The following is a 24,889-nucleotide window of genomic DNA, read 5'->3' as shown; positions in this document are numbered from 1 at the left end:
GAGCGAGGAGCGTCACTGTGGTGTCAGTCGAGCTGGGTGGCGCGCGCAACGGACGACGCCAGACAACCATGCTGAAAGAATTTATTATCACGGCATTTTTGCCATTTTCTCCCATCACAGCCACGTGACTGACTGGCCCATTACAACACGGCGTTGGCCGTTAGCATTAGGGCTATTAGAAACAGTTTCTAATCACAAAGTCAATTTCATCACACCTCCACTTTAGTGGTCTTGTTGATGTCCTCCACTCTCTCGAGCTCATCTTCCTCGGCTCGTTGAAACAACACTCTGCGTCATCATCGTCATGGTAGCGGGCCATCCAGAGGAGAGCCTTCCGGCCTTGTTCTACACCAAGCAGCGGGAGCGGGAGGCTGTAAGTTCCTTATGACCACCTGTTCAACTCGCTAACCATCTCGCAGGCTGAGCACCAGAGACAGAAGGAAGCCCTCCTGAAGGTATGCGCTGCATTCACTTGGCCGCTGGCGGTGAAGCTGACGCTATCAGGACTCGCAGAAGGACCACACGGCCTCACGGTTCACCACAGTTGCCGAAGCCATTGATGAACGTCTCAAGACCTCCACCATCGGTCTCGTGACCCTCGAGGACTTCCAGAAGACCCGCGACGAGCTCGAGGAGGAACAGCGGAGGATTGCAGCTAAGACGGCGGCCGATAAGATGTAAGCTGGACTTTCCTTACGATACTGACAGCTTCTGCAGCCAGAACGCGAAGAAGGCCAAGCGGGATAAGAAGAAGGATCGGGCCAAGCTCTCATTCGCCTTGGACGAGGAGGAAGACGAGGGTGCCGCCTCCTCAGCCGGCGACAAGCGCTCACGAGAGGCTTCAGAAGGTCTGCTGAAACATCCCTCGCCCCAGCTGACTCCAGCAGACCCCGCGGCCAAGAAGAAGAAGCTCTCCAAGAACCCCGACGTCGACACCTCGTTCCTCCCCGACCGCGTGCGCGAGGCCAAGGAGATGGAGGAGCGCGAGGAGCTACGCAAGGTCTGGATCGAGGAGCAAGGGCGGATAAAGGACGAGGATATCGAGATCACCTACTCGTACTGGGACGGCAGTGGGCACCGCAAGGTGGTTGACGTGAGTGCTGCTGATCGATCTCGGAGTTGAGCAGCGCAGTGCAAGAAGGGCGACTCGATCGCTGCTTTCCTTGGCAAGTGCCGCACCCAGGTCCCCGAGCTGCGCGGCGTGAGCATAGACAACCTGATGTACATCAAGGTGGGTCACACTTCCTCTTGTTAACCCGCTAACGTCTCAGGAGGACCTCATCATCCCACATGTGAGCTGATGTTGTTGACTACGCTGACGCCAGCATTACACCTTCTACGATTTCATCATCAACAAGGCGCGCGGCAAGTCGGGCCCGCTGTTCAACTTTGACGTACATGACGACGTGCGGCTGCTCGCCGACGCCACGAAAGAGAAGGACGAGTCGCATGCCGGCAAGGTTGTCGAGCGGTCGTGGTATCACCGCCACAAGCATGTGAGTGGGCGGCCAGATGGATGGGCTATAGATGCTATGGACCCGAGCCGGTTGACGACGGTGCACTGACGCTTACCAGATCTTCCCTGCATCACGCTGGGAGGTGTACGACCCCGACAAGGACTATGGAACCTACGTGAGTAGGGATACATTCACACATTACTGATCTGTACAGAAAATCGCCTAAACATGTCTCGTCAATGTTGTACACTAGCTCATGCTACCACCCATCAAACCCGCCTAACTCGTCCATCCACTGAGCTCGTCTGGGTCGAACGTGTTACCGTCATCTTGGGCCAGGAAGTCGTCCATGGACAGGAACCTCATGCTGTGCTGTTTCTTCCTGGTTGCAGGATCCCACTTGCTCCGTCCGCCGTACCCCCGGAAGCTGTGTCCCTCATCACGTCCATCGCATACGCTGTTGAGCTCGGCGGTTAAATGGGCCTGGAACTTGACGGCTCGTTCCTCGACTGTGAGCTCGTCGGAGGCGAGAGTGGTGGTGCCATCGGGAATGGCAAAACAGCTAGGTATGGCACCAGCGTTCACAATTGTGAACAGCGGTCCTCCACCTTCCGGGATCGGTTGGTTGATGAGCAGGACGGCGAAAGCGAGACGAATCGCAAGCCCGTACTTCCCAGCCAAGTCGCCGTGGGCCGGTATCCATAGGTCGCCGCGGTGCTTGGTCCAGAAGACAAACGTGAACTTCACGGGGCGGCTAAATCTGAATTTGTTCGTCCTCACCGAATTGAGCCACTTTGAGGGTTGGGTCCCCGTGTCGAAGACACAGATGACTTCGTCGACAGCCTCGAGCACTGGAGGGAAGACGAGGTCCTCGTGGGCAGTGATGGAGTAGAAAGTGTGCTCGCCCTCCATGCAACCACGGAGAACGAGGGTGCGAGGACGAAGGGAATCAACAATGGCGTGATTGCGGCGGTCGGCGCCCTTCTGGAAAGAATGGCAGAAGCCGGAGTCCATGCGGACTGTGCGCAGGCTGGGAAGAGGGGGCGGATACGACGGCTGGCGCTTGAGGAGGTACTCGCAGTCGATCCAGTGCGTCGGGCCGATATCCAATATGTGGACGTAGCATGCCGCGTCCGTGTTGGTGGAGAGAGGGGGCGCGGCGAGCAGCCCGTGACCGATCTTGACGGTATGGTAGACCATTCGGACGCTGGCGCCGTAGAATACCGAGTTGACGCGTAGGCATGCCGCGCGGGTGCGCGTGTCTGTGAGGGCGAGGATGGGCTGCAGGACCTCCAGAGGGAAGGGTCACAGCTGCGTCGCCGTTGGGAAGGGCTGCGTAGTGGGCTGTGGTGGTGGGGCTCTTGTGTCTTGGTCGCTGGTCAACATTGTGTGCGGAGGGGAGGGGGCGCGCAGAAGATGTGTGGGACGAGGACGAGAGAGAGAGAGAGAGAGAGGATAAATGAGAGAAGCAAGCCATGTATACCTGGTTAGATATGTGCTCGACTCGCCCCCTCCTCCCCATCAGCACGGCGTTGTAGGAGAATGGGCGAGAGAAAGGAGGAAGAAATGTCGACCACGGATTTCATGACATCATATGTACAACGGCGCCTCCAGTCTACATTACAACCACCCAGCGAGCTCGCCCTCGTCGAACGCGTCGCCATTGTGCTCGGCAAGCCACTCATCCATCGTCATCGCGCGAACATGGTCCTCCTTGGCGCGCGTCGCGGGGTCCCAGGTGTCGAGGTACTTCTCGTCGCCGGCAACAGCGGCATCACGCGCGTCGCACTCTGCGTTGAAGGCCGCCTTGAGCTGCGCCTCGATCGCCGCCGTGGAGAGGCTTCCGGGCATGCCGTACCGCTTTGGAATGGCGCCGCCGTTCACGATCGTGAGGAGCGGTTCGCCGGCGGGGACGGGGTGTCTGATCAGGAGGGGGGTGAAGTCGGACCATTGGAGCCAGGTTTGACCGTCACCGTCCTCCCTCTCGACACCGGGCACCCTTTCAGAGATCCACTCCATGCCTCGCCGCTCAGTCCACAAAACGAATACAAACTTGAGGGGACGGGTCCACTTGAAGCAGGACAACAGGGTCACCATTATCCCGCATCCATAATTGCACTCCGTTTCAGAGTCCAGAATGCAGAGTGAGAGAGAAATGAGAACACAGGATATGTAACTGTTGCATGACAGGACTTATGCGCCTTCATTTTACCCCTCTTCTTTACCCCTCCTCACCGCCACCCCGCCAGCTCCTCCTCGTCAAAGACGTCGCCGTTGTGCTCGGCCAGAAACTCGTCCATGGACAAGAAACGCATGCTCTGCACCTTGTCGCGGGTGGCAGGATCCCATGGCTTGCCGTCGTACGTATCACCGGGAGCGCGGGCATCACAAGCGCCGTCGAACCAAGCCTTGAAGCGGTTCTCAAGCTTGATCGCACGCTCGTCGATGCTGAGCTTGCCGCGGAGCTCCTTGCGCGAGAGCTTCGTGTCCTCGGGGGTAAACGAAGGGAGTGTCCAGCGGACAGTGTGGACAGAGGGTATGGCACCGGCGTTGACCATCGTGAGAAGTGGTGCTCCGCCCTCAGGCGTGGGTTGATGGAAGAGTATGTCGAGGAAAGCCAGGGTCGAAAGCCACCAGGCCTCGAGATGGCTCTTGGCACTGGCGCTGTCCTCGCTGTCGTAGTAGTCGTCTCCGACATGATGGTGTAGGCGCGCCGGGATCCAATCGTCGCCACGCTTCTTGGTCCAGAAGACGAATGTGAACTTGACGGGGTGAGCAAACTTGACGCGACTGAGTGAACATGCCACTTCAACGCCCTCGTCGTAGATCTGGACTTCGGGCTCGAAGACGACGACGACCTCACGGACTGAGGAGAGCGGGCCACGAGTCATAATGCGCTCGGGGTCGTCGATAATGCCCAACTTCTCTGTTTGCGTCCCGGTACCGCGGAAAACAAGGGTGCGGGGGCGGAGGGGTGGAAGGAGATTGCACACGCGTGGCTCGTAAACGTCCTCGAAAACATGGAAGACGTCGGTTCCGTCGTCCAGGGTATCGCGGACGCGAAGGCGAAGAGTGTGCATGTTGTGAAGTCGAGGAAAGGAGCTCGTATAGGTGTGGGCGTGACGGCACGTTCCAATGAGGTGCTCTCCAACGTCGAGGACGCGGACGTGACTTGCGAGCTTGGCCGCGTGGGGTCCAGTGAGAGGGAAGGTGTCCTCTTCGTCGCCCCTGCCGTTGCCCCTGAACACCTTGACGGTGTGGTGCACGTGCGGCACAGCGACGTCGTAGAAGATGGAGTTGACGCGCATGCAGGTCACGCGGGCGTTGTTGCTGGCTGCCGCCAGGATGACCGTGAGGACCTTGTGGGGGAAGGGCGACAGCAGCGTTGGCGCGGGCGGCAACGCGGAGGTGGTGTGTGGGTGGGCGCCAGTGGGAGGGTCGTGCGCCATGGGTATAGGCTGGGGTGAGCTGGGTACTGTTGGTGGGAGCCTTACGCTGTGATCGTTGTTGAGCATTGTGGTGGTGGTGGTGGTGGGTGGCGAGAAGGGAAGATGGTGGAGTGAGAGAAGGAGAGAGTGAAACAGCGACGAGGAGAGAGTGAAACAGCGACGAAGATAAATCAAACACGAAGTGGCGATCGTTTACATGACATCATCTACAGTCACCCACACTACTACTGCCACCCAGCCAACGCGTCCTCGTCAAACGCGTCCAGTGCGCCAGGCTCGGCGAGGTACTCGTCCATGCTGATGAAGCGCATCGACTCTTTTACGCTCTTGAGTGCAAGCTCGCGCTTGATGGGGTGTGTCCATCTATCTGGAATCGCGTACGGTTCACAGAGGCGCTCGAAATGAGCCCTGATGTACTTTTCGATCTTGGGAGCTCGCTGGTCGACAGTGAATTCGTCACGTAGCTCATCGGGACTGAGTGTAGTAACAATCGCTTTCAGTGTGTTGTGGAGAGGGATGGCACCAGCGTTGACGACGGTGATCAAAGGCTCTCCTGTTTCGGGAGCTGGGTGACAGAAGAGAACCCAGAAAAGCGACCACACCAAATGTATATCTATGCGAGCAGCCGTAATACGCTGCTCACCATCGTCATCTGAGCCGTTGGTTTGGGAGCGGTATGTGTCAACTGGGACCCAGAGCTCGCCTCGGATCTTAGTCCAGAAGACAATTGTGAACCTGAGGGGCCCGGAGAAGGGAGCCTCTCGCCAATCCGGAAGGAGACGCCTGTGGCCCCTCTGTTCGACGTCGATGTCCGGATCGAACACGTAGACCAGTTCGCGTACTTCGGAAAGACGGTGGCTCGGTAGTGTGCTGCGGAGACTCGGCAACACTTGGAAAGACCTGATCTTGACGTTGATACCGTGGATGACGATCTTCCGAGAGCTCGCAGCGAGCATCCCGCAAGGAGCCGGAGTGTCGGCACTCAGGTCAGAGTGGAGGGGATCGGTTTCCCCGTCGCATCGAAGATTGAGGCGGAGGGTACGCAGGTTTGGCATCGATGGAGGAAATGGTGCTGCCTTCCCTGCCCCAGCCTGGCACTCGGAGAGGGGGTGGACACCAAGCTCGAGCGTGCGGACATGGGCGGCAAGCTGATCGGCGCGAGGCGAAGCGAAAGGGCGCGGGGTGTCGGGGAGGATCTTGACGAAAGCGTACGCGCTGCGCACGCCCGCGTGATAGAAGGCCGAGTTGACGCGCAGGCTCGTCGCGCGTGCGCCTGGCGCTGCGAAGGAAAGGATACGCTCGAGAATCTCTTGAGGGAAGGGCGAGAGGGCGCTCGGGGGCGTGTGTTGGCTGAGCTGTGCAGGCTGGGGTCAGCTCGGAGCAGCTCTTGGATGAGCTTACCTCGTTTGGATTGGGGGCCATTGTGGTCGTCTTTGGGTGGCGAGAAGAAGGTTGCGTGAGAGAAGGAGTGAGTGAGTGAGTGAGTGGGAGAATGAGTGAGTGGGAAATGGTGTTGTGTTGACTGGATTGATGGTCGTCGCTCTAGGGATATTGACGGCGCGCTCGGGCCTCTCTTGTTTTGCAGTCGCCGACTGGTACGTTGAGCCAGAATCTTCATGCCACTATTCCCTCAACTACGTCGACAGAGGTCAGACGTGCAGCCTCCAGGAGGCTGCACCAAGGCGCCAACGACAACCTCATCGCCATCCGGCAAGCTCGCCCTCGTCAAACGCTTCGCCATTGTCCTCGGCGAGAAACTCGTCCATCGTCAAGGACCGGATGTGGTGCTGCCTATCCCTGATACTGGCATGCCACCCCCCGGCGAACATGTGCTGCCTCCCAGCTTCGTAGTAGTCGCAAGTGTAGTTAAACCCGCCTTTGAGGTCCGTTTCAAACTTGGTCGCTCTCTGCTGCGAGGTGAGAGTTTCTGAAGGGATACCGCCCACAGAGGGGATGCCGATGAACCCCAGATGGGGGATAGCACCTGCGTTGACGATTGTGAGGAGCGGGCGTCCCTCGGTTGCTGGTTGGCATAAGAGGAGGTCGATGAGTACCTGAAACATTGGGTACCAGTTGCCCGGTCCGCCGGGGTTGCGTGCTGACCAATGCCATGGCTGGTTTCGAGACTTGGTCCAAAACACAAAGGTAAAGCTCTCGAGGGAGCGCACCGGCATGTCATGACTTAGAAAGCAGAGGGTGCTGTCGCTGAAAGATAGTCCTTCGTCTAGGACGCACACGAACTTGCAAACTTGCAAGACAGAGGCCACTGTCGTTCCGTGCTTGAAAAACCAGGGATACGGGCCACCAGGGACGCGAGAAACGTTGGGAGCCCCAGCACGGTCGCGTGTAACGAGGGTGTGCGGGCGAAGCTGCGTAATGCCACCCCACACAGAGTCGTTTACCTTAACAAGGCGGGGGCTAACCGCGGCACAGAGGCGGATGGTTCGCCGGTTCGGCATGGGGGGTGGGTACCTGACAGCAGCGATGCACGAGCCGTTGAGGTCGCCACTGATGTCGAGCAGCCACACGTAGTTTGCGAGAGTGGTGGCATGCTGCCCAGAGAGTGGAAGGGCGACGGTGCGGGACTTGGGGAACATCTTGACGATGGTGTAGACCTGCCGTATACAAGCATCGTAGAAGGCAGAGTTGACGCGAACGCACGTCACGCAGGTCCGCTGGTCGGCGTGGCCGAGGATACGCTCGAGAATCTCTTGCGGAAAGGGCGAGAGACGTGGGGCCGGTGAGGCGGACACGGAGAGCTGCATTAGCTGCTCAGCGGGCTGGAGTCAGTTGAGCTCAATGCGGAGAACACTTACGGTGTCGTGGTTACTGCTGGACATTGTAGTCGAGTGTGAGGAAGAGAAAGGACGGGAAAGGCGAAGATATAGTGCCGAGGCGTTGCAAAGGACTAGCGCTACCTCCACCCAGCGAGCTCGCACTCGTCAAACGCGTCCCCATTGTCTTCCTCAAGGAACTCGTCCATGGACAAGAAGCGCATGTGATCGACCTTCCTGCGCATCTCAGGGTCCCAATCCCCATGCGCCGGCACGCTCTCCCCAGAGTCGAGGTCGTCGCACTTCTCGTTGAAGTCGGCACGGATTCGTTCCTCGAGCTTGGTAGCGCGCTGTGCGACCGAGAGCTCGTCGCACAGCTCGGCTTGGGAGAGGGTATTGACCGGGTCGGCGACGGTATCGCCGCTGCGCATGGCGCCGGCATTCACGATGGTGAGCAGCGGCCCCTCGGTCACAGGGTACGCAAGCAGGATGTAGTTGAAGGCGCCGAGACTGAGCCACCAGCTTTCGTTCCGATCCACGCCTTCGTCAGCCACACTGGGCGGCTCCCACACCTCGTCGCGGGTTTCGGTCCAGAATACGAAGGTGAAGCGCACGGGACCCCTCCACGCCGCCATCGCGACCGAGTAGAGAGCGAACAGGCTGCTACTTTCCAGGGTCACGCCCGAGGCGAGCACGCACACGACGTGTCGCACCGCCGAGAAGGCATCGTCGCCGAGCGTCTTGGCGGGGTTGTTTGTCAGGCTGCCGGGCATCGCCTCGGTCACAGTGTCCCGGAGGACGAGGGTACTTGCACGCAAGCCAGAGACTATGCGGCACACACCAGGCTCATACCCCGCGTCGCTGTGCAGGTGGTCTGTGTAGGGATACGAGCCTATGCGCAGGCGGAGGGTGCCGAGCTTGGCCATTGGGGGCGGGTAGGTCGAGGGGACGGCGGCGCACGCCGAGGCCGGGTGCCGCGCAACGTCGAGCACGCGGACGTAAGGTGCCAGCTCGGCGGCGTGCGGCCCAGACAGGGGAAGCGCCGCGTCGTTCGCATACAGCCTTACGGTGTGGGAAGTTTTGCGGATACACGCGGCGTAGAAGGCTGAGTTTACGCGGAGACACGTCGCGCGGGTCCGTGCGTCGGTGAGGTCGAGGATGCGGATCAGCAGTTCTGGGGGCAGCGAGGGCAGGGCCGGGGCTGCCATGCTCGTCGTGGGGTGCTGGGCTGCTGTCATCAGTGATGGGCGCGGGGTGTGTGTTGGGGTTCTTACGGTTCGGTGGCAGGAGCGATGGAGAAGAACGGATATGGTAAGAGGATCAATCCCGAACAACAGTTGAGGCGTTTGAGGCGTGGGCGTGACATCTCCCCCGCCGCCAGGATGATCCGCCTCCCTCGACGCCATCCTGGTCAACGCATGTTCATTGCCCTCGACAAGAACTCGTCCTTGTTCAATGTATCTTCAAAAGTGCAGATACTCTGCGTCGCTGCAGACCAGCCCGTCGGTGGGTGCCGTGACACGGACCTCGGCGGCGGAGTGGAGGCCGGGGAGAGATCCGGCGGGCCGACAGGCAGGTGGACAGCGATGACGCCATAGGAAAAGTCGCTTGCCCGCTCATCCATCGTCGACGAGGATAGGACGCCGGCATAGCTTCAACCACAGCATCAACAGCTCACACCTCGTATCGAGTAACAACAACGGCAGCCGCGCGACTCGACGGCTCTCTGACGCCATAGACATCCCCCTACCACCCCCGCCATGTCGCCCAAAGACGTCTCCCGCCTCGGCCTCGCCTCGCGCGCCGTACACGCCGACGACGGCATCTCGGCCCACAGGGCCGTCGCGCCGGCGATGCACGTGTCCACGACGTTTGCGTACTCGTCTGACCCGGACGCGCTGAAGCGATGGGACAACACGGACGTGAGTGGTGCCGTTGTCTTCCGTCCTACTGACCCTCCAGCCAGCCGCACCGCACGACTCGCACGGGTACTCGCGCTACACGGCGCCCAACACGACGCGCCTCGAGGCCGTGCTCTCTTCGCTGCTGGGCGGCCCAGCACTGACCTACGGCTCTGGCCTCGCAGCCTTCCACGCCCTCCTGGTCCACCTGAACCCGAAGCGCATCGCCATCGGAGACGGATACCACGGCGCGTTTGGGGTCATCCGCATCCTGACCCGCCTGACGGGCCTCGAGGCCGTCGGGCTCGACGAGCTCGACAAGCTCAGACCAGGGGACGTGATCCACATCGAGACGCCGCTTAACCCTACCGGCGAGGCGCGCGACCTCGCCTTCTACTCCGCCAAGGCGCGCTCGCTCGGCGCATACCTCACTGTCGACGCGACGTTTGCGCCCCCACCCCTGCTCGACCCGTTCGCGTGGGGTGCCGACGCTGTCGTGCACTCGGGCACAAAGTACCTCGGCGGCCACTCGGACTTGCTGTGCGGCGTCATCGCCGTCGCGCCGCACACGGCCGCGTGGTACGAGGACCTCAAGAACGACAGGTACCTCCTCGGCGGGGTGATGGGGAGCCTGGAGGGCTGGCTGGGCCTGCGGTCGCTGCGCACCCTGTCGCTCCGCGTCAAGCGGCAGAGCGAGACCGCCACCGCGCTGGTCCAGTGGCTCGAGGCGGAGCGGCTCAAGCCCGACTCGCCGGCAAGTGTCGTCGCCCGCGTGCAGCACGCCAGCCTGCAGCCCGAGGCAAAGCAGGAGGGCAGCTGGCTCCAGCAACAGATGCCAAACGGCTACGGGCCAGTGTTCGCCATCTGGCTCCAGACGCCCGACGACGCCCGCCGCCTCCCGTCCAAGCTTGGCCTGTTCCACCACGCCACATCACTCGGCGGCGTCGAGTCGCTCATCGAGTGGCGCGCCCTGTCTGACGAGAAGATCGACGAGCGCGTCCTCCGCGTCAGTGTTGGGGTTGAGGACTTGGAGGACCTCCAGGCGGACTTGCTGGCCGGGTTTGAGGCGCTACGGAGGTAGAGCTGCATATGACCGTTGCAGGTTGCTAGGATGGGCACTGATACGGAAGGTGTTTCAATGACGGCATGCAATACATAACACTAGCTCATCCATGGCGTGACATCACAAACAACCGTTGCCATCATTGCTATGAGCTATGTAAGCCACGGAGCCAGCTCCTCGGCGTCAAAGACGTCGAGCAGGCCAGGCTCTGCAAAGTACTCGTCCATCGTGATGAACCGTATCAACTCTTGCCGCTTCCGCGTCGCCTCGTCGTCCAGGCCGGCCTCGCGGCAGTAACGGGCCACCTGGCTCCGAAAACCCGCTTCGATCCGGGCAGCTCGCACCTCTTCGCCGGGCTCGACGGTATGTGGTTGTGATAGGCCATCATGCTGTGTCTTCTCTCCGCCGTCCTCACGTGTACCATCATCATCACCGTCGTCGTCGCTGTCGTAGTAGTCATCGCCCTCGCTGTCACGGGGCAAGTAGTCGCCTTTGTGCAGCCAGTGCCATGACTCCGGGACGCGATCAGCCTCTACGTCCCAGGCAGCAATGTCGTGCTCGACCTCGGCATCCTTTGCACTAACGGCGCCAACATTCACCAGTGTGAACCTGCAGTTCTCAAACCCGGTCGCGATGCGCCACGCGACCGCAGTGAGGGAGAGCCGCAGCCACGACTTGATTTTCCCGCGGTCGTCTCTGCGAGGTGGAATGTACCGCTGCCCGCGCCGGGGTGTCCACAAGACATGCGTCGTGTCCGTTGTGTTCTTGCCGGTGAATTTGACGATGGTCCCGCGAATCTTGAGATCCAATTCGTCATAACCGATGGGATTAGAAGGCAGGACGCAGACAAGTGTTGCCACGGACCGTAACATCTCCTCGCCGAGGGTGTTGGGATTGTCGAAGAGAGAGCGGTCATTACGCACGTCAGGCCCATCGTGTCCATCGAACAATGCACCACGGATAACAAGGGTCCGGGGACGAAGATGGGACAAGTCCGAACATTCATCAGGATTAGACGCCCAATGCAAATACCCGATTTGGTCAATTCCTGTCTCAAGTTGTAGGCGCAGAGTGTCGATGTGAATCAACCTCGAGGGGATAGCGCGCTTGGTAGCGACCTAGAGAATGTTCGTCTAATCGTCCGCAAATGTGGTCGTCATGGTGGTACGCTTCGACCAGCCTGATGTGCTTGCCGCGGCCCTTATACCTGATCCTAGGTAGATCTGGCAGAGCAGAGCGCCACAGCCGCACATGGGCATAAACAGCCTTAACAGCCACGGCGTAGAAGGCCGAGTTGAGTTGAAGAAGCCGAGCGCGGCTCTGGAAGTCGAGGAAGAAGATGACAAGTGAGAGGAGCTCGGCCGGTAGCTTTGAGAGTGCGCCGAGGGTGACTGAGGCCGATGCCGGGGGTGGGGCCACTTCCACCGGTGGAGCTGCAGCCGGGGGTTTGACAGCGGTCGTAGGAGCAGGAGCTGGTTGTTCGGCCTTCGCTGTCAGACTGGGACGACGTCTACTCTTACCATAACGCTGATGAGGGTCAAAGTGAGGATGGGAGGCAAAGGCAACCGTGTATTTATCCGCGGGTGAGGAGGCGGTGTGTCCGTCTGGTTGAGTGGACCGCGTTTCACAGGACCGCCGTTCTTGGCATGACATCACCGTGGATGGTTATCGAATCACAGCCACTCTGACAGCTCATCCGCATCCAGCACGTCCAGTATGCCGGGCTCGGCCAGGTATTCGTCCATAGTAATGAACCGGATCATCTCGTGACGGCGGGTCACATCGTAAGCGAGGCTACCACGTTGGGCATTCGAGGATTCCACCTGACCGCGGATCAGGCGCTCAAAGGTCCGCTGCCTGGTGGCGTTCAGGCTCGGCTCATCGTCGTCGTCGCCGTCGCCACCATCAGGGTTGTTGGCTTCCTCGCCAGACTCGTCGTCATCATCCTCAGCGTTCGTTGCGCCGCCACTCGCTGGCCGCCGTCCGACCACACTGACATTGACGAAGGTCAAACGGAGTCTATGGTCCGGATCACTCTGGAGGACATGGTCGATCAGCCCTCTCACCAAGTTGAAAACGAAACGTTTGGGGGACCACGACTGCAGAATCCGCTTCCCGCGTCGCAGCGGCAAGAAGACAAATGTTGCCTGGGTCATGCACTGGCCGACTTCCAGCAGAAGTGCCGTGTTGATCATGACGTGGCCGTGCTTCGAGTCTTCCTCGAGGACAACGACGAGCTGCTCGACGCGCTCAATCAGCTCCCCGTGCATCCTGAACTCTGGATCGGCCAATAGACGGGGCCAAGAGGCAAACAGTGTCGGTCCACGCAGGATTAGCTTCCTGGGCCGGAGGTTGGCGAGGATCGAGCAGGGCAACTCTTCGTGGCCGATGTGCACCCGAGCATTCTCCCCCCGTCGACGAATATCAGGGGCGTCGATGTAGATACGGAGGGTGTGCATGTGCGGCAGTGGACCCAAGAAGCCGAACTCCTTGACGAACGCCGCGTAGGAAGGACAGGTGGGAGGGATGGCGCACTCGGAGACGCCGTGCGCGTGCACGTCGACCCGGCGGACGAGCTTGGCGAGGTGCACGTTGCGGCCCTGCAGCGGTATAGCGGGCGGCGGGCGGCAAGCGCCAAAGACGCGGATGTGGGTATAGACTGTGTCGATGGCGAGTGCGTAGAAGGCCGAATTGAGCTGCAAGAGACGCGCAAGGCTCTGGGTGTCGAGCAGGGAGATGAGGAACATGAGCAGCTCGGCCGGTAGGGCATCGAGGGCGCCGAGCGTCACGGTCGCGATGGGCGTGGCTGCATACACAGGACCAGATGATTCAGGCCGCGACGTTTGGTCGAGACGTTGTAGCCTTGTACTTTTACGCATGGTGTGATGTGAAAGTGATTGTAGCAACACGGGTGGATCTTATCTTGTTGACTTTGGCCGCGATGACATCACTCTGTCGATGCTTCTTCCTCGATTATCCTGTCCCTCAACCACTCGGCCCGTTCCTCCATCCTCCAGATGACATCCCAGTCCCAATAGGGCCATGCGTTGTCCTTCTTCCACGCCACCAGCTCTGCCAAATCGAACACGTCGAGGACTGCGGGTTCGGCGAGGTACTCGTCCACGGTGATGAACCGAATCGAGTCTTGACGGCACCATATCGCCTCGTCGTCGAAGCCTCGTTCAAGACACCTCTCCTCCACTTGGGAGCGGAACCAGCGCTCGACGCGGCGGTGTTGGCTCTCCACGCTCGGCAAGGCCTCGGGGTGAACGTCGTAGTCCTCCTCATCAGGCTGCCGGTCATCGAGGAACTCGGCGAACTGAAACCAGGCCGAGCCGGCGTTCACAAACGTGACGTTGCAGTCTTCCAAGTTCGGGTCCGTGATGTCGACGACCAGGTTGCTCAGCCAGAACCCCGTCGCATCGATGCCCCTGGAGTGAACAATGAAGAGCTCTTGACTGCCACGCGTCCAAAATACGAAGGTTAGGTCGGTTGTGCACTTCCCGACCAGTCGCATGATGTGGCCAGTGGTGTCTTCGCCCTCCCAGTGGCCGGGAGTGAATTGGCTGGTGAGGACACAGACGAGGTGCTGGGCCGAGTCGATAACCTCTTGTGCAAGCATGATCTCGGGGCCGAGGATATCATCCTCCTCGGCCAAGAAGAGAGGTACATCCCGCAAGATGAGCATGTCCGGGCGGATGCCCATGGTTGCTTGACAGGTCGTTCCAGGTTCATGGTGGGGGTCGTGGATTTCCCTCCCCGTAAGGTCAAGGTGGAGGCGAAGTGCTCGGAGGCGTGGGAGGGCGCATTCGAGGTAGGGGCAAATCCCTCTTCGTGCGAGTGTTTGAGCTTGACGACTGCAGTGACATTCGTCCTCGTGGTGATCGTACAGGTCAAGTACCTCGACGTAGGCTCCGTAAGCGGCGGCACGGCCTTGCATTGGTGGATCAAAGATCTGGTGGAAGATACTCAGGTGCGAGTAGAGTATTGGGATTATGGCGGCATAGAAGGCCGAGTTGACGAGAAGGAGGCGGGCACGTTTCTTGATGGGGAGGAAGGAAAGGACCAAGGAGAGGAGCTCGGCGGACAGCTTGCCGAGCGGGCCGAGGGTGACCTTGGCCTTGGCCTTGGCCTTGCGCTTGCCCTTGCGCTTGCCCTTGATGCGAGGGCCTAGCTCAGACTGCAGTGTTCAGGCTGGAATCCTCGCCGTTACTCACCATCGGTGTATTGAGGGAGTTGATTGTGGGTTTGTAGAAGACAAAGGGCAACGCAACGCCTCTCCAATTAGGGTAGGTGGTCGAGCGGGCGCTCGAGCATGTTTGGTATACATCGTCGCAGATCCGAGCGACGTTCTTCAGGTAGGCAGAGTCGTGATAAGAGTGACATGAAGCAAAGTAGAAGTGGAGCCGACCCTTTATGTACTCGCTCTCGGCCCTTGTGGCAGCGCACACATCCAACACTTCATGCATGCCATCTCTTCAAACACTTGGTATGGTCATTCCTGTCACAGCCATCCTGCAATCTCGGCCGGGTCAAACACGTCCAGCACGCCCGGCTCAGCGAGATACTCGCCCATGCTGAGGAAACGGATCGAGTCTTGACGGCGGGCTGCCGTCTCGTCGTTGAGATCACTGCTACTGTCGGCCACCTCGGAGCGGATCCAGCGCTCGACGCGCCGTTGTTTGGTGTCGGGATCATAGTCGGCGTCGTCGTCTCCCTCGCCTTCCTCCGACTGCCCGTCGTCAACGTACTCGGCGCCACGCCACCATACAGCACCAGCATTGACAAATGTGACTGCGCAGTCCTCGAGTTGAGAACTGGCGAGCTCTCCGGCCAGGCACTGCAGCCAAATTCCGACTATGTCTTCTTGGTAGAAGCCGATCATGAACTCTGCGTGGCGGTGAGGGCTCCAGAATACGAAGGTTACGTCGGTTGTGCTCTGGCCGATAAGGCGCAAGATATTTACCGTCGTAGGGTGGCCGTTTGGGCTTGACTCAATCTGCACGTCGGTGAGGACGCAGACGAGTCGCTCGACGGAGTCGATCGCCTCCTCCTCAAGCATCGCCTCGGTCTCGAACAGGCTTCCCTGCTCGTCCATCTCTTGCCAATCCCAGAGTTTCTCCTCGTCGCAAAGGAAGAGGGTCATATTGCGCAAGACGAGCACCCGGGGGCGGAGGTCCATAACAGCGGGGCAGAGTGTGTTGGCAATGGCGTGGTGTCGGTAATCTTCATCTTCGTAGGGATCGAGGTGGAGGCGGAGGGCACGAAGGTGTGGGAGGGCGCAGCCAAGGAGGGGACAAATGCCTGTGCGGGAGCGAGTCCTAGGGCGACGACGACATTGACACTGCGTCTTGGAGTGAAGATCCACCTCAAGTACCTCGACGTGGGCGGCGTAAGATGCAGTACGGCCTTGTAGCGGGAGGGCAGTTGGTGCCCGTCTGTGGAAGAGGCGTAGCTGCGAGTAGGCTGCTGGGATCGTCGCCGCGTGGAGGGCCGAGTTGACTTGAAGGAGACGGGCACGGCTCTGAACGTCCAGAAAGGAGTGGACGAGAGAGAGCAGCTCGACTGGCAGCTTGTCGAGTGCAGCGAGGGTGGACTTGTTGTGGGGTGCTGGGTTAGGCTGCAGTGTCAGGTGAGACGTCCTCCTTCCGTGCTTACCATCGAGTGGGCTTTGTTGAGAGTGAGTGGACAACAGCAACGCAACGCAACGCCCCTTCAGCATTTATGCAGTGCTACAGCGACGCTGATCGCTGCATAAGGGCGCTACCCCTGTCGCAGCCACTCTGCAATCTCTGTTGGGTGAAACACGTCCAGCACGCCCGGCTCAGCGAGGTACTCGCGCATGGTGATGAACCGAATCATCTCCTGGCGGCGGGCCGTCGCCTCGGCGTCGAGGCCAATTTCGCAGCACCTCTTGTTCACAGCCTCGCGGAACGAGCGTTCAATCTCGAGCCGATTCGCCGTCTCCTCGTCCGCCTGCCCGGGGCCAACCCATCCGGCATTGACGATTGTCACGCTGCAGTGGTCGAGGGGTTCATGGTGGCCGATGTACCCGACCATCTCGGCCAGAAAACTCGAGTCGAGCTCGACGGGCGTCGCGTCGAGCTCGACTGCATCGTACAGGTCGAAGGCATCGTAAATATCGGGCACCCCTCCGCCCTTGGCTGCCTCTCCGCACAGCCCCAAGACTCTTCCGCGCACAACCGGCGCACGGAGGACAAAGGTGGCCGAGGTCGTGCGCTCGCCGACCATGCTTATGAGGCATTCCTCGACATTGCTCCAGATGTTGCGGCGCCACCCCTCCTCGAGGACACAGACAAGGCGTTCCCCGACCAAGTCGCGCTCCTCTTGGACGGAACCTTCAGGTGGCTCAGGTGGCGGAGAGGCAAAGCTGATTTCACTGCCGTGGAACATGCGGCTATGCACCACAACAACCGGCGGGCAGAGGTACTGGATAGCCCAGCAAGTAAAGTTACTGCTGTCGTCCGACGAATGGAGGTACCTATCGTCGATGTGGAGGTGGAGGGTGCGTAGGTTCGGGAGGTCGTGTCCGAGGAAATGGGAGACGGAAATGTCGTCGTCGAGCCGGGTGCTCTTCACGGTTCGGCACGTGTGCTGCGGGTGGGTGAAGACGTCGATGACGCGGACGTGCTCAGCGTGCACGGCGGCGCATCCTTGCAGCGGAAGGGTTAAAGGGGCGCCCAGGGGTTGGGTTGTAAAGAGGAGCAGGTTTGAGTAGGCAGACGCGGCTGCTAGAGAATAGAAGGCCGAATTGAGACGGAGGAGGCGGGCGCGGCTCTGGATGTCGAGCAAGGCGGCCACCTGGAGGAACAGCTCGGTCGGCAGCTTGCCCAGGGCGCCGAGAGTGGCAGGGAGGCGGTCTGGTGCAGGGTCACACTGCAGCGTCAGCCTGAGCCGTCGTTCCACTCACCATTGTGTGTTGTTTGAGTCGAAGTTGAGATGAGTGAAGAACGAGGTGGGGCGGTGCAAGCTTGACGCCTGCCCAGCTCAGACAGTGACATCACTGCTAGCGCCTACATCCGCTGTCTCACACCAGCTTCCTAGCTCGTCAGGCTCGAACGCATCGAACACTCTCGGCTCGGCAATACTCGTCCATGGTGATAATGGGACGGATTGCTGGCGGCGTGCCGTAGTTTCACCGGTGAGGTCTTGAGGGTGAGCAGCTCGTTCGGTAACCTGCCCAGCGCGCCGAGGTCGCGTGTACCTACTGCTTGGGACGGGACGGCTCGACCTGTAATGTCGGGTCAGATCATCAGGACCCCCTCCTTCCTTACCATCAGTTTTGTCAGAGTCGAAGTGAGGTGGTCAAAGTTGGGTAGCAACGGTCTTCAAATGCGAGTTCGTTGCGGATTGCTGGCTGCCTTATCTTCAAATGACATCACCGCCAAAAGTCGCACACGATCTGATTACAAGCCTGTGCCCCACCACCCATCCAGCTCGTCCACCTCGAACACATCGAGCACGCCCGGCTCGGCGAGAAACTCGTCCATGCTGATGAACCTGACCAACTCTTGGCGGCGGGCTACGACAGCATCGTCCATGCCAACGGTGCGGCAATGGCGCGCCAGCTCCTTCCTGAACCAGCTTTCGTGGCTGTCGTCCACCGCAGTGCCGTCGGGCTCGGGCTCGGGCTCACCCTCTGCAGCGGGTTCCTCCCTCGCCGCTTCGGTGTTGACGAGAGTCAGGCGAATTTTGCTGAATCTGTTCGCGCTGATCCGCTGCACGAAGCTGGACAGCCAAAGTCGGACCAAGCTGATGGGAGAACGGAAACGTTCACCGCGGGAGTCGGTCATGAGGACGAAAGTGGCAGCCGCCATTCGCTGGCCTATCAACGGGGAGTCCGTCTCCATGGTAGCTTCGCCGGCATCACTGCCGCCCTCGACGTCGCTCTCGTCGCACCGGTCGGAGAGGACAACGACGAGGTGCTCCACCGCGTCAATCAGCTGCTGGGGCATCGTGCCGGCCGGGTCAGCAAGCAGGCTTTCCTCGTCTGCGAGCAGCGTCGCGTCCCGAATGACGAGCGTGGTGGGGCGGAGGTTGGCTAGGGCAGGGCATAGCGCGCCGAGGAAGGTCCGGTGCAGGAGGTTATCGTACCACTCGGTCGTGAGGAGGCGGAGGCGGAGGGAGCGGAGGTGGGGGAGCGCGCACCCCAACAGGCCATATGTGAGGAAGTGCTCCGAGTCATAGTTGTACCCGAGGGGCAGGGCACACGCGCTTGTCGGGTGCGGGCAGGTGTCGATCAGGCGCACATGGGTCGCGTGCACCGCCGCGCGGCCCTGTAATGGGAGCGGCGCGCGGTCGCCTATTGCGTGATCGAACAGCCGTAGATGCGTGTACGTGGGCACGAGGGCCAGCGCGTAGAAGGCCGAGTTGACCTGCAGCAGGCGTGCGCGCGATTGCGTGTCGAGGAAGCCGATGACATGGGCGAGGATCTCGTTTGGCAGTGGCGGGATGAGGGCACCGAGGGTGTCGGTGGTCGCAAAGGCGGCTGGCTCGGACTGCGGTGTCAGACTGGGACTTGGCGCAGTCTTACCATTGAGTGTTGTTCCGGAGTGTTGTTGAGACCAGCGGCGCTGGAGCGATTAAATACGCGTGGGTCGAGCGCACTGCCGGCGGTCATGTGGCGGTGCGGTCTGTGCGAAGGGTGGCTCGAGCGTGTGGCGCATCTGGGCGTGCGCCCAAGCCACTCTGACTCAGCTCTGCGAGCGATTACTTCCAGCTGTGGTCGCATTGCGTGGTGCATGCTCTACGCAGTTACATCTTCGAGCGACAGTGCTTATACAATCTCTCTTCTACGATGGTTGTTGAGTGGGCGGGGAGGTCGCATGTCTCTACCAGCAACACTCGATCACCGCCACCCCACCAGCTCGTCCGCGTCGAACACGTCCAACGACTCTGGTTCGACAAGGTACTCGTCCATCGTGATAAACCGGATCGACTCTTGACGGCGGGCGATGGTGCGGTCGTCTAGGCCAATCTCTCGGCACCTCTTCGCCACCTCCTCGCGGAAGTAGCTCTCAAGGCTGCGCTGCTTGGCGCCACTCACGCCCACGGTCCCTGCGCCCGCGTCCTCGTCGCCACCATCCAACGCGCCCACAGCTCCGGCATTGACGAATGTCAGGCGGCAGTTGTCGAGCGGCGCGTGCGACCCAATCTCCCCAGCCACAGCTTCGAGCCACCACTCGACCTCGTCCACCACGTCGTCCGACGCGGGAAGCACACGCGCGTGCCGGTCCGGCGTGAAGAAGACAAACGTCGCCGAGGTCATCTGCGCGCCGATCAGGCGAACGATGCCACTCTGGATAGAGTATCCGTCCCCGTCGGTCCCCGCGGAGACGACGCAAACGAGGTGCTCGAGTGAACTGACCAGCCCGTCGGAGAGGGTGCTTTCTGGCTCGGCGAGGAAGCTCTCCTCATCGGCGCGGAAGACGGCACCGCGCACCACAAGCGTGCGGGGGCGGAGGCTCGAAACCGCAGGGCAGGGGAAGGCGTCCATGTCGTCGTGCAGGAGGCCCTCGAGCCTGCCCTGGCCAAGATGGAGGCGCAGCGTGCGCAGGTTGGGCAGTGTACCGAGCAGGCCACGGGCGAGGAGTGCGTCCTCTTGCTTCGAGGTGCACCCATCTATCGGCCAACAGCACCCCTTGAGCGGGTGCGCCGGCACGTCAACAAAGACAACGTGCGCTGCGTACGAGGGCGCGTTACGCCCTTGTAGCGGCAGCGGCTGCTGCTTTGTGTCGCGCGGATGGCTGAAGAGGCGCAGGCGTGAATAGGTGGCCTTGACTGCCAGCGCGTGCAGGGCCGAGTTGACACGCAGCAGGCGCGCACGGGACTGCGTGTCGAGGTGGGTGATGACGAGGGAGAGGAGCTCGGCCGGCAGGCGTGGGTGCAGGGCATCGGCGCTGCCCACGGCTGTTGTCTGCTCGGACTGCATGTCAGGCTGGGCTCGTAGAGCTGTCTTACCATTGTGTGCTGGAGTTGATGTGAGGTGAGTAAAAGGTTAGAGACGATCCGACCGCGCCCTGGCCTTACGCCACCTCCACTCTGGTTACAGCTACCTCATGACATCGCCACCAGGCCAGGCGTCGGCGACATCCGAGACTGTACTTAACGCAACCCCGCCAGCTCGTCGGCGTCGAACACGTCCAGCACTCCAGGCTCGGCGAGGTGCTCCTCCATCGTGATGAAGCGGATCAGGTCCTGGCGGCGTGCAATAGCCTCGGCGTCAAAATCGAACTCGCGGCAGTGGCGCGCCACCTGTTTGCGGAACGTGCTTTCAATCTGCTGCTGCCTAGCCTTGATCGCAGGGCGCTTGTCCTTGTTGCCGTGCACCGTCATGTTGGTCATCTCATCGTTCGCTTGCTCGGGATCCGCCCATCCGGCGTTGACAAAGGTCACGCGATAGTGCTGTTCAAAGTCGCTGAGTTGTTCGGCTATCTCGGGCAGCCAGCGGAGGACCTCGCCCTGCGTTCGGTGGTTTCCCTGGCCTTGCGACAACATGACAAATGTTACGTCGGTGGTGCAGTCATCGATGAGGTACAACAGGTCGCATTCATAGTTGTAACGCGGTCCGCTGGCCCCGGGAGAGAGGACAAGCACCAGCCGCTCGACGGAAGACCTCAGTCCGTGGCTGAGCGTCCTGTCCGGCCAGACTTGCACGCTCTTCCCATCGGTGGAGAAGAAGGCATTGTGAAGCACGAGCACGCGAGGGCGGAGGTTCGCCAGGGATTCGCAAAGCCAGTCGCTGGGGCGTAGGTGCAGGTGCCCTTCGAATGGGCCGGTGCCAAGACGGAGACGGAGAGTGTGCAGGTTCGGGGGGGGGGGGGGGGCAGCCGAGGAGCCCGTTAGGAAGGGCTTCCTCCGTGGGAGGACGGCACTTGTCGTGATCGTGGGCAAACACGTCGACGATGCAGACATGCTCCGCATGGGCTGCTGCACGACCTTGAAGGGGAAGCGCAGTATGGCCGCTCTTGTAGAGCCAAAGGCGCGAGTAGGCCTTCTTGACTGCCAGCTCGTTGAACGCCGAGTTGACCTGCATGAGGCGCGTGCACGACCGGGTGTCGAGGAAGGAGACGACATGCGAGAGGACCTCGTTTGGGAGCGGCGGGAGGAGGGCCGATGCCTGCGGTGGGGTCGGGCTGGTTGGCTGTGAGGCCTGGTGTGAGCTTGTTGTCGCTGTGTGGACTCACCATGTTGGACGGATGAGACATGTTGTGGTTGCAAGTTGAGTTGGATGAGGTGACAAACAGTAAATAAACATTGACGCGCGTGCTGGTCTGTGCGCCGCGCGCCCAGTCAGTCCAGTAAGCGCCCCGCCCCGCCGTCCCCATTTCCCCCTTCCCTCCTTCCCTTCCTCGATCGCTTTTTGTCTGTGTAAGCAATGATACATTTGATTCTACTAGTACACTACTCCCACGCCGTCGGTCCAAAGTCGTTGAGGAACTGCTCCATCTCAAAGTTGGGCCACTCGACCACGCCCTCCGTGTTGACTGGCAGCGGGTTGAACGTGTCGGCCGTGGCTGGGATTGTGCCGTCCGTACTCGACAGGATGCCCCATGCGAGTGGGAGCGGCGGCTGGATCTGCGACGACGGCTGGCGGCTCGACGCCGACTGCATAAACGTGCGCGCGCCGAGCAGGTCGAGCTCCTCGGTGGCGACAGCCTTGGCCGAACCGGCGATCGCCTGCGCCGCCTTGTCGCGCAGCCGTTGGAGCGTGGCCACCTCGGAGCGGTTCGACATCTGGAACAGCAAGATGCCGGCCTCGAGCTCGGAGAGGACGGCCTTTGCGAGCGAGGACGATGGCGCACGGATCGCCGACGCCGCGAGACACACGCACGCTGAGAACAGGTGCGAGTAGTACGACCACTGGCGCTGGACAACCTCGCCCTTGAGCGACAAGATGTTGCGCACGAGCGAGACAATCTCGCGACACGCCTCGAGACACGCAAGGTACGAGTTGCTCAGCGGCGTGGTGAGCGGGTCGGTCGACACCTCCTCGAGGATGGACATGAACCATACCCTGTGGAGGGCGAGCTTCGCCTCGTTGATGAGCAACAGCAGCTGGTATCGCTGGAACGCCGCCCTCTGCCGCAATGGGTCCGACATGTCAAGGAGGGACGGCGCGCCGGTCGGCAAGAACTGTGCCGGCAATGTTCTCTGGAACGCGTCGAGTGCAGCGTCGATCGACGACACCTGCGAGTACGTCGCTGGTAATGCGTCTGTCAAGCTCACGTTGATCCGCCGAATGATCTTGTTGAGCTCAAAGCATTTCCTGTTGAACTGGATTTCTGGCGTATCGGGGAGTTTGCAGTCGATTGCAGACTCGGGAATGCCGACGGCCCGGCTGAGGCTGATGCTTTGCTGCATGTCGCAGGTGAGCATCTCCCAGAACACGACACGTCGCTCGAGCGCTCGCTCGTCGTCGAGGTTCCAGTTGCCTGCGTCGCGGTGGAGCCCGATCGCCTCTGCAATGGCCAAACCCATTCGCAGCAAAGGCCAACAGTCCTCGCTGTTGGCCGCCGCGTCCTCCTTGTCGTTCAAGAGGTAGGTAAAGTACAGGTAGATGCACTGGACGTAGGTCACGCTGTGAGTCGTGTCCACTGAGAGCGCGCCTCGGGCACCCGAGAACAGCTCCTTGGCCATGTCCGAGTGCGGCGCCTTGGAGGGCTCCATGAGGGCGCCGAGGGCGTACACCAGCAGCACCAGCGCGAGCTTTTGCGGCTTGATCAGCGTCGTCATGTCCGAGTAGACGTGCGGGACTAGGTCCGTGTCCCAGCGTGACCGGAGGACGATTTGCGTGTACCATCCAAAAGTCTGCGTGGGGTGTGAGCGAGGGGTTCGTGCGACAGCCCATCATCGCGTCATGTGAGCCGAGCCACGCCCAGCCGCGCCGCCTCTCTGCACGCGCACACACGGGTGACTCACCGAAAAGTACGTCTCGGCCAGCGAGTGACCGATCTCGCGTGTCGGAAGAAAGTTGCGCGCTATGTACGAGGCGTCGGCCGGAACACGCTTGCAGCACGGAGGCCCGAGGTCGGTAAAGTCGAGTGGGTTGGGGTTGACACGCGTGCCATACGCGCTTGCGGGGGGTGGAGGGAAGAGCGCCGTGGAGGTGAGCGGGCCTCCACGGGACACTGGGGATGGCGAGCGGGAATGCTTGCGTCCAGACGAGCTGCTTCCCGGCGTGTGCTCGTTGTCGCCGTTGCCGTTTGCGCCGTTCGTCTTCTCGACCTCCTCCCTGTTGGCGTAGAGCGCATCCTCCAGCAGCGGATGGGAGGCGCTTGACGCCTTTTTGAGCGCTTCCTCTAGCGCCGCGATACGGTCATGTAGATCCTACATCCAGCGTCAGTTGCCGACCTCATCGATGCACCGTCTCCTGCTCACCTGCGTGCTAGCCAAGATTTTTCTGCCCAGTCAGCACCATGCACCGCGCCATCACACTCACGTCCGCCGTGATCCGTTCACCAGCTTGCCATCGGGGCAGATACTGTGTTTGTCAGCCTCGCTCGCCTCTCGCCTCTGCCCTCTCCGCATCTAACCCACCTGCCAAGACCGCGCTTGACGCAGTGCCCGCAAGGAAACTTGAGCTCACACTTGAGCTTGAGCCGCCGGCACTCGCCACCTGTGTATGTGTGAGCCGTCACTTCTCACAGCCGAAGCAGCCGACCGACGCCTGCCGCCGGTGCGCCAGCCACCAGGCAGGAAACGTACATGACAATGGCTTTTTGCGCTTGGTCGGCCGCGGGGCCGTTGGCGATGACTGCGCAGGGCTCATGGGGAGCGCGATGGGGTGGGTCCGAGGTGCCGGAGAGGGTGTAGGCTCCGTGTCGTGTCCACGCGTTTGTACAGTTTTGGCGCGATTGCCGTGGGGTCGGTGCGTGCGAGATGTGACCGAGTGTGCAATGCAGTAGTCGTAGTCGACGTCGTTGTTCGGGGTTGTTGAAGGAGTTCGGGACCGCAGGTTGTATTCCTAACGAGCAATTAGCATCATGTGATATGGCAGGTAGGGCGCGCTGCTCGACGAGAATGTAAAGCCAGGGTGGGGAGACTTTTGAGGTCCCCTGTGACAAATTTGATCCCGTAACAACAAACGTCGACTATCTACGCTGTATCGTGCTATTCCAGTGGCTTGCTCATGCATTCCCCGCAGCAACGACAGCCCCTTAACCGAGAGGCGCAGAGTCAGAGAACACGAGCAGCGCAGCACGGGCATGACTCGAACGAACAA

The 24,889-nt window shown here is 60.8% G+C and overlaps 15 protein-coding genes across 15 annotated transcripts; 2 read left to right on the top strand and 13 right to left on the bottom strand.

Moving 5' to 3' along the window:
- Positions 1-260: 260 nt before the first annotated feature.
- CG12259 (Protein FAM50) lies at positions 261-1,683 on the top strand (the record flags this gene model as incomplete). The annotated part of the gene is made up of 9 exons (XM_062773825.1): positions 261-373; positions 420-455; positions 505-677; positions 718-1,093; positions 1,133-1,231; positions 1,272-1,292; positions 1,326-1,496; positions 1,576-1,632; positions 1,672-1,683. Exons 1-9 carry the CDS (start codon positions 305-307, stop codon positions 1,681-1,683), a joined length of 1,014 nt encoding a protein of 337 aa, XP_062629809.1. The 5' UTR covers positions 261-304.
- A 53-nt stretch (positions 1,684-1,736) lies between these two features.
- LOC62_05G007305 (uncharacterized protein) lies at positions 1,737-3,476 on the bottom strand (the record flags this gene model as incomplete). Its single annotated transcript, XM_062773824.1, has 2 exons — positions 1,737-2,664; positions 3,088-3,476. 2 exons carry the CDS (start codon positions 3,474-3,476, stop codon positions 1,737-1,739), a joined length of 1,317 nt encoding a protein of 438 aa, XP_062629808.1.
- A 212-nt stretch (positions 3,477-3,688) lies between these two features.
- Positions 3,689-4,906, bottom strand: LOC62_05G007304 (uncharacterized protein; the record flags this gene model as incomplete). Its single annotated transcript, XM_062773823.1, has 1 exon — positions 3,689-4,906. The coding sequence occupies one exon, from the start codon at positions 4,904-4,906 to the stop codon at positions 3,689-3,691; it is 1,218 nt and encodes a 405-aa protein (XP_062629807.1).
- Positions 4,907-5,130: 224 nt separating this feature from the next.
- Positions 5,131-6,328, bottom strand: LOC62_05G007303 (uncharacterized protein; the record flags this gene model as incomplete). Its single annotated transcript, XM_062773822.1, has 2 exons — positions 5,131-6,270; positions 6,308-6,328. 2 exons carry the CDS (start codon positions 6,326-6,328, stop codon positions 5,131-5,133), a joined length of 1,161 nt encoding a protein of 386 aa, XP_062629806.1.
- Positions 6,329-6,603: 275 nt separating this feature from the next.
- LOC62_05G007302 (uncharacterized protein) lies at positions 6,604-7,746 on the bottom strand (the record flags this gene model as incomplete). The annotated part of the gene is made up of 2 exons (XM_062773821.1): positions 6,604-7,665; positions 7,723-7,746. 2 exons carry the CDS (start codon positions 7,744-7,746, stop codon positions 6,604-6,606), a joined length of 1,086 nt encoding a protein of 361 aa, XP_062629805.1.
- A 74-nt stretch (positions 7,747-7,820) lies between these two features.
- LOC62_05G007301 (uncharacterized protein) lies at positions 7,821-8,888 on the bottom strand (the record flags this gene model as incomplete). Its single annotated transcript, XM_062773820.1, has 1 exon — positions 7,821-8,888. The coding sequence occupies one exon, from the start codon at positions 8,886-8,888 to the stop codon at positions 7,821-7,823; it is 1,068 nt and encodes a 355-aa protein (XP_062629804.1).
- A 552-nt stretch (positions 8,889-9,440) lies between these two features.
- Positions 9,441-10,662, top strand: YHR112C (putative trans-sulfuration enzyme; the record flags this gene model as incomplete). The annotated part of the gene is made up of 2 exons (XM_062773819.1): positions 9,441-9,602; positions 9,643-10,662. The coding sequence occupies 2 exons, from the start codon at positions 9,441-9,443 to the stop codon at positions 10,660-10,662; spliced, it is 1,182 nt and encodes a 393-aa protein (XP_062629803.1).
- A 134-nt stretch (positions 10,663-10,796) lies between these two features.
- Positions 10,797-11,516, bottom strand: LOC62_05G007299 (uncharacterized protein; the record flags this gene model as incomplete). The annotated part of the gene is made up of 1 exon (XM_062773818.1): positions 10,797-11,516. The coding sequence occupies one exon, from the start codon at positions 11,514-11,516 to the stop codon at positions 10,797-10,799; it is 720 nt and encodes a 239-aa protein (XP_062629802.1).
- An 801-nt stretch (positions 11,517-12,317) lies between these two features.
- On the bottom strand, positions 12,318-13,523 carry LOC62_05G007298 (uncharacterized protein; the record flags this gene model as incomplete). The annotated part of the gene is made up of 1 exon (XM_062773817.1): positions 12,318-13,523. The coding sequence occupies one exon, from the start codon at positions 13,521-13,523 to the stop codon at positions 12,318-12,320; it is 1,206 nt and encodes a 401-aa protein (XP_062629801.1).
- A 68-nt stretch (positions 13,524-13,591) lies between these two features.
- On the bottom strand, positions 13,592-15,113 carry LOC62_05G007297 (uncharacterized protein; the record flags this gene model as incomplete). The annotated part of the gene is made up of 2 exons (XM_062773816.1): positions 13,592-14,824; positions 14,862-15,113. 2 exons carry the CDS (start codon positions 15,111-15,113, stop codon positions 13,592-13,594), a joined length of 1,485 nt encoding a protein of 494 aa, XP_062629800.1.
- A 35-nt stretch (positions 15,114-15,148) lies between these two features.
- On the bottom strand, positions 15,149-15,826 carry LOC62_05G007296 (uncharacterized protein; the record flags this gene model as incomplete). Its single annotated transcript, XM_062773815.1, has 1 exon — positions 15,149-15,826. The coding sequence occupies one exon, from the start codon at positions 15,824-15,826 to the stop codon at positions 15,149-15,151; it is 678 nt and encodes a 225-aa protein (XP_062629799.1).
- A 581-nt stretch (positions 15,827-16,407) lies between these two features.
- On the bottom strand, positions 16,408-17,879 carry LOC62_05G007295 (uncharacterized protein; the record flags this gene model as incomplete). Its single annotated transcript, XM_062773814.1, has 2 exons — positions 17,576-17,879; positions 16,408-17,541 (listed from the first exon to the last, which is right to left on the bottom strand). The coding sequence occupies exons 1-2, from the start codon at positions 17,576-17,578 to the stop codon at positions 16,408-16,410; spliced, it is 1,137 nt and encodes a 378-aa protein (XP_062629798.1). The 5' UTR covers positions 17,579-17,879.
- Positions 17,880-18,071: 192 nt separating this feature from the next.
- On the bottom strand, positions 18,072-20,596 carry LOC62_05G007294 (uncharacterized protein; the record flags this gene model as incomplete). Its single annotated transcript, XM_062773813.1, has 2 exons — positions 18,072-19,163; positions 19,529-20,596. 2 exons carry the CDS (start codon positions 20,594-20,596, stop codon positions 18,072-18,074), a joined length of 2,160 nt encoding a protein of 719 aa, XP_062629797.1.
- Positions 20,597-20,769: 173 nt separating this feature from the next.
- On the bottom strand, positions 20,770-21,872 carry LOC62_05G007293 (uncharacterized protein; the record flags this gene model as incomplete). The annotated part of the gene is made up of 3 exons (XM_062773812.1): positions 20,770-21,516; positions 21,578-21,784; positions 21,852-21,872. 3 exons carry the CDS (start codon positions 21,870-21,872, stop codon positions 20,770-20,772), a joined length of 975 nt encoding a protein of 324 aa, XP_062629796.1.
- Positions 21,873-22,055: 183 nt separating this feature from the next.
- SPAC1F7.11c_8 (putative transcriptional regulatory protein) lies at positions 22,056-24,643 on the bottom strand. Its single transcript, XM_062773811.1, has 6 exons — positions 24,373-24,643; positions 24,205-24,283; positions 24,107-24,148; positions 24,046-24,067; positions 23,587-23,994; positions 22,056-23,475 (listed from the first exon to the last, which is right to left on the bottom strand). The coding sequence occupies exons 1-6, from the start codon at positions 24,434-24,436 to the stop codon at positions 22,069-22,071; spliced, it is 2,022 nt and encodes a 673-aa protein (XP_062629795.1). The 5' UTR covers positions 24,437-24,643; the 3' UTR covers positions 22,056-22,068.
- Between the last annotated feature and the right edge of the window lie 246 nt (positions 24,644-24,889).

This window comes from Vanrija pseudolonga, chromosome 5 (genome assembly GCF_020906515.1).
Source record: "Vanrija pseudolonga chromosome 5, complete sequence".
Classification (NCBI taxonomy): domain Eukaryota; kingdom Fungi; phylum Basidiomycota; class Tremellomycetes; order Trichosporonales; family Trichosporonaceae; genus Vanrija; species Vanrija pseudolonga.
The sequence above is the reverse complement of the archived record's forward strand: the minus strand, read 5'-3'. Positions and strand labels throughout refer to the sequence as shown.

What these genes read in the sequence shown, in the direction of transcription:
- SPAC1F7.11c_8 (XM_062773811.1), bottom strand. Translation starts at nt 24,436, where the DNA reads ATGAGCCCTGCGCAGTCATCGCCAACGGCCCCGCGGCCGACCAAGCGC. An exon ending in GTCAAGCGCGGTCTTGGCAG is followed by an intron (nt 24,149 to 24,204) that starts GTGGGTTAGATG and finishes TGACAAACACAG; the next exon opens with TATCTGCCCCGATGGCAAGC. An exon ending in AAATCTTGGCTAGCACGCAG is followed by an intron (nt 23,995 to 24,045) that starts GTGAGCAGGAGA and finishes CGCTGGATGTAG; the next exon opens with GATCTACATGACCGTATCGC.